Raw genomic sequence first — 10,376 nt, 5'->3', positions numbered from 1 at the left:
GTGAAGTTAGCATATGCTTAGCACAGAGTAAAGAGGGGAAGTTTTTGAAATATGTCGTATTGAAAAAAATCGCTCATCGTACAGATGAAACAAAAAAAAATACCATAAAAAAGGAATAAACAGGTACCTATGTATAATATTTTAAAAATCACCATTAAAAATATATTATTTACTTTGATAGGTATTTTTTTATTACCTAAAAAAAAAATGTACTCATTCAGCCTAAAATACGCTCCACGAAAATACGCCTATTGATATGTGAGAACTTAGCATTTTATTACCTTCCCCTCTTTCAGTTATCATCAGCTGATAGCTGTTCTTATCTTATCATTATCACATCCTTCGTTCGTTTGGTGATAAAAAACTATCAGGGAACTAGTAAAGTGAGGGAAGGAGGATAGAATCTAGGAAAAGAGTTGAGGACTGTTATCAGTTAATTTTTAGGAACCGGAAAATGAGTATGTTCAGATTGTTCAGTTTATTCAGAGACTTGTGATAGGGAGCTAACACAACTGCAGTTAAAAACACATTTAAATCATTCTGTATTTCTGTGCAATATTATGAGTCAGAATAAACCAGCTGTAGTTATTCTTGGAGGTAAGTCTCTGCTACTAGACAATATGGAATGACCACTTGACTTCTCAATTTTGGGTAATTATAGTTTAGCTTCTGAGAGAGCAAAAACAAAAGTTTGATAAAGGGAGCTTCTAAAAAAAGTCTGATCAAGAGGTTTCTCTCTCACCCATTTACGGTCTAAGATGGATGAAAAACACCTAAAAAGGACCAACATTAGGTCAACATGAGACTGCAAATTCAGGGGCTACTTGTTTGAATTTATTATTAGTACACAGTAAAAAAGTATGTAAAAGAAATACTTATAAGATGTTGGTATTATTCATGAGTTTCTCATAGTGCAACTTTTCATATCACAAAAATAAAAATATCTAAATAAATAACCCTATCATTTACAAACAGGTTGTGGCTTTGTTGGAAGAAATCTAGTGGAACACTTGGTTGAAAATGATCTGGTTTCCAAGCTGCGAGTCATTGACAAAGTGTCTCCAGAGATTTTGAAAATGATCTGGTTTCCAAGCTGCGAGTTATTGACAAAGTGTCTCCAGAGATTGCCTGGCTCAATGAAAAACAGAAGAAAATATTCAAACGTCCACTGGTGGAATTCATCAGTGGAAATCTCATACATCCTTGTAAGTGAGCCAGTTTTATTCTCAAGTGTTTTTTTGTTTTTTTTTTTTTTTTTTTTTTTTTTTTTTCATCTTTCCAACAACACTGTTTTATTTCTACGTAGCTGTAAATTTTACTGTCAATTTGATATGGAAAATGTTTTTAAATGTTTATGGGTATTTTAAGGAAAATAATCTAGATACGGCACCGATGAAGTACCTATGTAGGTAGAGGTAGCTTGGGATTGCATTTATTACTCATGTGTAGGACTGGTGCAAACTATAACTCATTGTAGGACTTTTCCAGCGACTTGTGAACTCATCTTTCTGAACAGTGCTGACAACAGTGACCTCACGTGGGAGTATGTGATCAATTGTGCGGCAGAAACCCGACCTGGACAAGCCGAGGAAATCTACCGGGAAGGCATCTACAAGCTGAGCATCAACTGTGCTACAGCTGCAGCAAGATATGGGATTCTGAAATATGTTGAGATTTCTTCGGGTGAAATATGCACCAGCCATAAGGTATGTTTCTACATTTAACATCAATTTTGGATGAAGAAAAAGATTATTTGTCCTTCTTCTTGGTTGATAATTTGTGGAATAATAACATAGTTATGTACGTGTACAGGACTTGAACTTTTTTTTTTTTTTTTTGCAACAATAAACTTTATATTTTATCATCTCACTGTTGGAATCATTCCAATTTTTTAAAGGTGTGGTTAGGTTTAGAGATACCTATGTTATAATGACTAGGTAAGCAATAGTCTAGCAAATAATGATTCAACCAATTTTGTCTATCACACATGATATATATGATTCATAATCAGAATCATAACTTACATTGCAAAAAAAAAGTTAACCAGCCATAAGGTATGTTTCTACATTTAACATCAATTTTGGATGAAGAAAAAGATTATTTGTCCTTCTTCTTGGTTGATAATTTGTGTAATAAAAACATAGTTATGTGTACAGGACTTGAACTTTTTTTTTTTGTAACAATAAACTTTATATTTTATCATCTCACTGTTGGAATCATTCCAATTTTTTAAAGGTGTGGTTAGGTTTAGAGATACCTATGTTATAATGACTAGGTAAGCAATAGTCTAGCAAATAATGATTCAACCAATTTTGTCTATCACACATGATATATATGATTCATAATCAGAATCATAACTTACATTGCAAAAAAAAAGTTAGGAAATATTAGCTAAATTGTTTTGTGCCATATTATCCCCCTCACGAGATAGGAAAGGAGACACAAGTTTTAGGATTAGGCTTCAGACCAAGAACAGTCAAATTTATTACACCCATTTCTTGACCTGATTGGAAAAACACGAAGGTTATTGCTCTTGCTCTAATAGATAACACAATATGCATACTAATATTGTCTGTAGCAACACTTGTGTAGTGAACCTCTTCATAAGGTGTTAGCCTGTTAGCTTCCTAGAAGTTTATCAAAGTGAAATGAGTTCACAAAAACCTCATCTCAAATACAAGGAGTTTGTTATCAATATTGCTAATAGGGACCTACTTTAGTCAAAACATGTAGGTATTTAAGCATTTTTGTTTTCACAATTTTTCTTACAAAAACATATTTTTTACTTCTCTCTTTGGAATCCCTATCTTCTAGCAATGTGAACCAAACGAATCCAGCCCCCAAGTGAATCCCTGAGATTCACTGGATTCGGATTTTCAAAACTTTTTTTTTCCAAAATGAATCCGGATTTGATGAATTCATTTAGACTTATAAAAAAAAAAAAAAAAAAAAAAAAAAAAAAAAAAAAAAAAAAAACCGCTAATGTTGTTAATATTTTTCAGCATAGCTGTAAAGAGTCTGATGAGCCTCAGCCCTGGTCAACGATAGCCAAATACAAGTGTCAAGTGGAGAAAGCACTGCTAGAGATACCTGGACTGAATTATACCATAGTACGACCTGGTGTGGTATATGGGAAGAGCGATCGACACAACCTAGGTAAAATATTACATTATCAATTTACTGAAGAAGAAAAGTTTATCAAAAAATATCTGGTGTGAACATCACACGACTTTCCTTACCTATTGGAAGCCGGTCGCAATAGTGTTAACCGCCGAAAAGCGGTCAAAATACCGCGAACCGCTGCGCTGTACCGATCGTAACCAAAAGTTTCGTACGCATCTTTGTCATATTTGAGAGATACATACCAAATTTCAAGCCTCTAACTCTTACAGTTCTCGAGATATTTTGTTTACAGACACATGCACACACGGACCAATGGTTGAAACTTTGTGTTTCTTTTCCCTTTTAGACATAATAAAGCCAACCTAGTTTGCTTGGTTGGTAGCACGTCTGCCTTGTAGGCGCTAGGCCGCGGGTTCGATCCGAGGGCGGAATTTATCCTAAACGGATTCTCCGAACGGCTGGCTTTCTCCTATCCTGTCTTCGTTCTCTCTTAGATTTTGGGACGATAAGACCTTGGGAGTTACAGTTCTTTCTATCAAAACTCTTAAAAAAAAAAAATCATAATTATTTATTTGTCCTCAGCTCCGCGGCTCGTTATGTGCGCCATCTATCAGTATCTAGGCGAAACACTTCAACTGTTTGGCGGCAAATCTCTACCACTCAATACAGTCCATGTTGCCGACCTGAGCCGCGCTATTTGGTACGTAAAACAACGTAGACAAAAGCACCTTTTTTGTACGTGAAAGATCTTGAAGAAAGGAAGATAGTTTTAAAGTGTTTTTCCTCCATTCGGCGATAGGCTCACCTAGCCTGAGTGGGGCCAACATCACGCGATTTCTCAGATGGTCACCCATCCGGATACCAACAACGCTCAACGTTGCTTAACTTCAGTGTTCCCTTTCGTTTTTTTAAATTTAGTGATCCCTTGGTTCGTGACCCTAACCATTAAATTCCATACCTCGGCTGGGATGGAACCCACGCCCTCCTGATTACCAGGCGAGCGTCTTGACCACTACGCCACCGAGGCACCGAGGCAGCTAAAACCATGTTTGTACTACAGGCTAAAATATGAGTATTCTGAAGATTTGTCCACCGCCTGTAGGTTGGACATCACTGAATTCCTGACTCATGGTCATCCTCAGACAAGTCCATATACACATGTGCGATATCCATATCAATCTGTGTATGTTCTTATCTAGGTATATAATTACCTATGTACATAGATATAGTCTGCTTCTAATAGACCCGGGTTCGATTCCCGGCGGGGTCAAGAAATTTGTATCATGCAAATGATTGATTCCGTGACTGGCTGTTGCGGGGCCCACTCAGCCTCGTGAGGAAAATGAGTAGCTATGACATATAAATGCGCATGGCGACCGGTGCCAGCATGGTAGGTAAACAACATTGGATTTTACGATTATTGAGATATTATGCGGGGCCCACTCAGCCTCGTGAGGAAAATGAGTAGCTATGACATATAAATGCGCATAGCTACCGGTGCCAGCATGGTAGGTAAACAACATTGGATTTTACGATTATTGAGGTATTGGGAAAAATCCTACAATGCTGCAGTGAGCACCAAAGTTGTGACATAATAACGCATTTACTATTGTTTTTAAATCTATTGTATACTTGTTTCTACTGCTAAATAAATGAAGCACTGTTTATACCATCCTACAATGCTGCAGTGAGCACCAAAGTTGTGACATAATAACGCATTTACTATTGTTTTTAAATCTATTGTATACTTGTTTCTACTACTAAATAAATGAAGCACTGTTTATACGAATATCAATACCTTATCTTTTTCCAGGCATCTTCTCAGCGAGCTGCCACCGGCCAAGGTTTATAGGGAAATATACCATGTTGTAGACATGGGCAATACCTGTCAGGAAGATTTGATGAGTACCCTGACTGATATATTCGGGGTTAAACACGATTATGTGGGCAGTGTGACAGCTTCTTTATGTCAGGTAAGAAAAAGGCGCATTGTACCCAGATACTTTTGTCATAGAGAAACCTCCGTGGCCGAATGGGTATTACACTAGGCTTGCACGCGGAGGTCCGGGGTTCGATTCCCGGCGGAGTCGAAGTTTTTTTAGGCTCGTGAGAACAATTGAAGTATGGAAATTGGTTGCAGAGGAGGCACTTATTAATGCTCGGATACCTTGAAAAAATTTCCCTGGTAAAAGGACTTACCAATCTTATTCGGGTAGGATGGTGCAGGGAGATTCTCTTTTAATTCTAATTGACTAACTGAAAGCTGATATAGGATATAGAGTGTCGGAATATTTACATCTCTAGCATAAGTCGGTGAACCATCATGCGAGATAAGAGATGAAGGGTCAAGAACGGTTTACGAGATAAGCGTTTCCGTTTTGGATTAAATATAAAACAAAAGGGAACGACCATGGATTCCCCTATTGAAAGAAAAAAACTTCCCCAAGGGTTTTGAGCTATGTACTTCCGAGTGAGTAGTTAACCCTTTGGTGAAGTGGGGTTTGTAGGTTTTTCGAAAGATGAGTGTTTCAACACCGTTTTTATTTTGTAGCAATGAAACAACTGCTACATTAGACACATGTGGTCTGTGTCGTAGCACGCCCATCCCGTAGTATGCCTCTCATCAGACGGGCGAGAAGAGACACAATAATTTCTAATTTAGGTGCTGGGTCAACACGAGAACACTAGAAAGTAACCCGTTGAAATATTTGTGATTGAAAACGGGTATAAATAAATTTCCAACCATTGGAAATCTATCTTGAAGAGGGGAAATCGTTTCAGTTTCCGGCAGGAAAATACACCTTTTATATTGTATTTCTCAGTTGGACCTGGTGGGCCTCACGGAAGAAATCAACGACAAACACCTGACTCCCTGGACTCAACTCTGTAGGAAGCACAACATAGACAACACTCCGCTCACTCCCTATATTGTACCGGACATGTTAAATCTGAAACCTGTACATTTGGACAACGCCAAGCTAAGGGACACGGGCTTTGAGTTTCAAGTACCACAACTGAGTCGGGATAAACTGGAAGAGGTGAGTTAGTAAGTTCAAAACTATGTATAATGTATATTGTACCGGACATGTTAAATCTGAAACCCGTACATTTGGACAACGCCAAGCTAAGGGACTCGGGCTTTGAGTTTCAAGTACCACAACTGAGTCGGGATAAACTGGAAGAGGTAAGTTAGTAAGTTCAAATCTGCTCTATCAATAGCGAAGGTTGAGTGCGAAGGCATCCACTCGGAAAATTTTGTTTAGCCAAAACCAGTTGGCCTCAAAGCGATCACTCTGAAGCTGATTGAGAGGCCTGGTTTCCTCCTATCCTGTCTTCCTTCTCTCTTTGCTTTCGAGACGATAAGACCTCTATCGACGATAACACCTCTAGTTCCTTAGGCCAGCCATTCACTATCAGGTAGACCTGATACCTGACAGTGTATGTGCTCATCAGGTAGACCTGACATTCGGACCTTTTCAGCCGTACCTGTCAGGTCTACCTGATAGTGAATGGCTCGCCTTAGGTTTTTCTATCTAGTCAAAAAAATAAAACCAAATATTATCGTATTGGGCCCAATTAATTATATTTAATATTCTTTTACAGTCAATTATCTATTCAGAGGGTTTATAAAATTCGTTTTATTCGTAGCTTTACGTCTAAGATATTTAAACACACTGCCTCTGGGAACTGATTAAATTAAATAAATGTGTATATTGTACACGTCATTATTTATTATTTTATTTCATCTAACAATTCTTTCACAAGCTCAATAAACCTTGGAACTAAATCCTCCTCGTCTAAAACTTTTGCAAAATAGCTCGAGTTTGTGTCAACTGACGAGGAAACAGCTCAGGTCTATGACAAATCATTCTTGGATCTTCATTCTAAGAAAATACGGTAAATTTAAATTCTTGTGATTGTGTTTGGTCCTTTTCTTGTTTCACACCTCGATTGATTTGATTTCAAGAACACAAGCTTCTTTTAACGTCGTTCCAGAGAGCAATATCACCATCAACATCAACAAACTGTGAATCAGAAGGGAAAAAAATTATTTGGCCTTTTTCCAAACGTACTATTTCTATGTCGCTACTGGGATACAAATCCAATGAAATAGGATTGGCGCTATTTATGGCCCTATAACAAAAAGGCTCAAAAAGAGTTTGAATGTCTCAGGAGTTTAGAATTTGGACCAAATCACTCAAAACTTTTAGAGATTTTGGAGAAATTATGTGGAATGTGGATCAGAAATACTTTTAAGAAATTACGATCAGTCAAATAGAAAGTAAAAGGAATTTTAATTGTGTTAAGCATAAATAATGTTTGTCACAAATGTCGTTCCCTGCTTAGTACACTACGCTAAATTTTATGACTTGACTTGGACTCAAACCACCAACCTCCAGATCCGAAGTCGACCGTACTAACCACTACACCTCTGAGGTTGGTTCAATTAGAAAGTAACAAACTAGGTGAAAGGCGTCTCAGCTTGCAGTTTCTTGCTTTTATTATGTCGTCTACTGTAATTGCATTTTCACTCGGTAATTAACCTGAATAAAATGAGGACGACTAGAACACCAGGGGTTGGATGGAAGAGAATGCCTTAGGTATTAATCCCGCCCCTGAGTTAGGGTTTTGTCAATTTTTTTTTAGTTATTTTGTAAAATCCTAATAAATATTATATAATAATAATAATGATAACACTCTCAGTGTGAAAAAAAAAAAGTTATAGCACAGGGTTACTTTTCGAGCCCTCTCTATTTTTCTTGTGATCTGTTTAAATATGTGTAGGTAGGTCACTACAATGACGTTATAACGTGATTCGTCGAAGCTTAACGTGATAATGTTACTGTAATGTACTAGTTTTTAATATAGAGGAAGAAGTGAACTGTAAGAACGGAGCTTTTATCGTCCTGAAAGAAGGAGGACATGATATTAGGAGAAAGCCAGCCGTTCCGAGAACGAACCTAATCTGCTTAGGATAATGTTCGCCCCGGGCAGGAATCGAACCCGAAACCTAGCGCGTACGAGGCAGGCGCGATACCCTCCAAGCTAATCAGGTAGATTCGTAGAAGCTTAACCCATCCTTTAGGGCTGTTTGCCCCTACACATATGTATCTGAGTGGGCTTTTTGTGTATGGAGTTGAGCAAAAACTCTTTGTCTAGCTAGGGGACGTTAAACAGAGAGTAGACCAGCTTAGTCTGGCTGGGGGACGTTAAACAGAGAGTAGACCAGCTTAGTCTGGCTGGGGGACGTTAAACAGGGAGTAGACCAGCTTAGTCTAGCTAGGGGACGTTAAACAGGGAGTAGACCAGCTTAGTCTAGCTGGGGGACGTTAAACAGAGAGTAGACCAGCTTAGTCTGGCTGGGGGACGTTAAACAGGGAGTAGACCAGCTTAGTCTAGCTAGGGGACGTTAAACAGAGAGTAGACCAGCTTAGTCTGGCTGGGGGACGTTAAACAGGGAGTAGACCAGCTTAGTCTAGCTAGGGGACGTTAAACAGAGAGTAGACCAGCTTAGTCTAGCTAGGGGACGTTAAACAGGTTTTTTTTTTTTTTTTTTTTTTTTTTTTCTTGCGATAATGTATAGATCACTACATTGACGTAACAACGTGATTCGTCGAAGCTTAACGTGATAATGTTATTGTAATGATGTAATGTACTACTTTTTAATATAGAAGAAGAAGAAGAAGAAGAAGGAGGAGGATAGAGTGAACTGTAACAACGGAGCTCTTATCGTCCTGAAAGAAGGAGGACATGATATTAGGAGAAAGCCAGCTGTTCCGAGAACGAACCTAATCTGCTTAGGATATAATGTTCGCCCCAGGCGGGAATCGAACCCGAGACCTAGCGCGTACAAGGCAGACGCGCTACCCTCCAAGCTAATCAGGTAGAAGCTTAACCCATCCTTTAGGGCTGTTTGCCCCTACACATATGCATCTGAGTGGGCTTTTTGTGTAAGGAGTTAAGCAAAAACCCTTTGTCTAGCTAGGGGACGTTAAACAGAGAGTAGACTTGCTTAGTCTGGCTGGGGGACGTTAAACAGAGAGCAGACCAGCTTAGTCTGGCTGGGGGACGTTAAACAGAGAGTAGACCAGCTTAGTCTGGCTGGGGGACGTTAAACAGAGAGTAGACCAGCCTAGTCTGGCTGGGGAACGTTAAACAGAGAGTACACTAGCTTAGTCTGGCTGGGGGACTTCAAACAGGGAGTATACCAGCCTGAATTTCCATTGCTAAAGAAATGGCAAAACTTGAGTGCGAAGGGCATCCACTCGTAAATTTTGTAGCCAAAACCATATGTCAGCCCAAAGCAAGCACCCTAGTTAGGGCTGATTGAGAGGCTGACGAAGAACGCCGACCCCGCCTGTACACGGGAAAAGGCGAAGAAAAAGAAGAATTTAAGCAAAAACTCTGACTTCCCTTTAGAACGAATAAGCAGGTAATTGATTGTAATCGACTCTAAATGGACGCCTTGCAAAACGCATTTTGTCTGAACTGATTCATAGAGAGTTGATCAAATTAAAATGCCACCAGTGATTTGTCATGTGTTTTATTGCTCTTTTGATAAACTTCAAGACGACACTCAGTATTGTTCGGGTTTACTTCGCGTCCTGACGTATAAAATCTTTCAAGAGTTCCAAATCAGATTATTCAGTGTTCACCTAAATTCGCAGTCTTTTCATTTAATACACGCATAAAAGACTTGATTTCGCAGCTTTTCCATTTAATACACGCGTAAAAGACGTTTCATTTGATTTACACGCGTTGCCATTTTATTAAAATGTCAAGTGTTTGCGTATTACATGTTTGGAGACGTATTAACGATTGAAAAATGCCAGCCTAGTTACCAGGTAGGATGCAATCGTTCACTTACATCAAATAGTCGTCAGGCTTAGTCTAGCTAGGGGACGTTAAACAGAGAGTAGACCAGCTTAGTCTAGCTAGGGGACGTTAAACAGAGAGTAGACTGGCTTAGTCTAGCTACGGGACGTTAAACAGAGAGTAGACTGGCTTAGTCTGGCTGGGGAACGTTAAACAGAGAGTAGACTGGCTTAGTCTGGCTGGGGGACTTCAAACAGGGAGTATACCAGCCTGAATTTCCCTTGCTAAAGAAATGGCAAAAGTTGAGTGCGAAAGGCATCCACTCGTAAATTTTGTAGCCAAAACCAAATGTCAGCCCAAACCAAGCACCCTAGTTAGGGCTGACTGAGAGGCTGACGAAGAACGCCGACCCCCGTCTGTACACGAGGAAAGGCGAA

The 10,376-nt window shown here is 39.1% G+C and overlaps 3 protein-coding genes across 4 annotated transcripts in view; 2 read left to right on the top strand and 1 right to left on the bottom strand.

Annotated features, from left to right (window-relative positions):
• The first annotated feature begins 372 nt into the window (after positions 1-372).
• Positions 373-10,376, top strand: part of LOC103509462 — an 11,430-nt gene continuing 1,426 nt past the window's right edge. Inside the window, exons 1-8 of one of the 2 annotated variants that reach the window (XM_026823797.1) lie at positions 373-597; positions 976-1,028; positions 1,085-1,205; positions 1,489-1,706; positions 3,003-3,156; positions 3,706-3,823; positions 4,937-5,096; positions 5,946-6,161. In XM_026823797.1, coding sequence (XP_026679598.1) covers positions 561-597; positions 976-1,028; positions 1,085-1,205; positions 1,489-1,706; positions 3,003-3,156; positions 3,706-3,823; positions 4,937-5,096; positions 5,946-6,161 — 1,077 coding nt within the window. In that variant the 5' untranslated portion in view covers positions 373-560. The other variant, XM_026823796.1, reaches the window with a different exon arrangement.
• LOC103509464 overlaps positions 6,682-10,376 on the bottom strand; it is a 28,842-nt gene continuing 25,147 nt past the window's right edge. Inside the window, exon 6 of the mRNA XM_008474086.3 lies at positions 6,682-7,148. The gene's annotated coding sequence lies outside the window, so the exon portion shown is untranslated. The remainder of the gene's footprint in view (positions 7,149-10,376) is intronic.
• The window catches only part of LOC103509463 (sodium-independent sulfate anion transporter-like), a 21,362-nt gene continuing 20,670 nt past the window's right edge, over positions 9,685-10,376 (top strand). The window contains exon 1 of the mRNA XM_008474082.3: positions 9,685-9,968. The gene's annotated coding sequence lies outside the window, so the exon portion shown is untranslated. The remainder of the gene's footprint in view (positions 9,969-10,376) is intronic.

Source organism: Diaphorina citri, unplaced genomic scaffold, assembly GCF_000475195.1.
Source record: "Diaphorina citri unplaced genomic scaffold, Diaci psyllid genome assembly version 1.1 scaffold500, whole genome shotgun sequence".
In the NCBI taxonomy this organism is placed as follows: domain Eukaryota; kingdom Metazoa; phylum Arthropoda; class Insecta; order Hemiptera; family Psyllidae; genus Diaphorina; species Diaphorina citri.
This window is presented reverse-complemented; position numbering and strand designations above follow the sequence as displayed.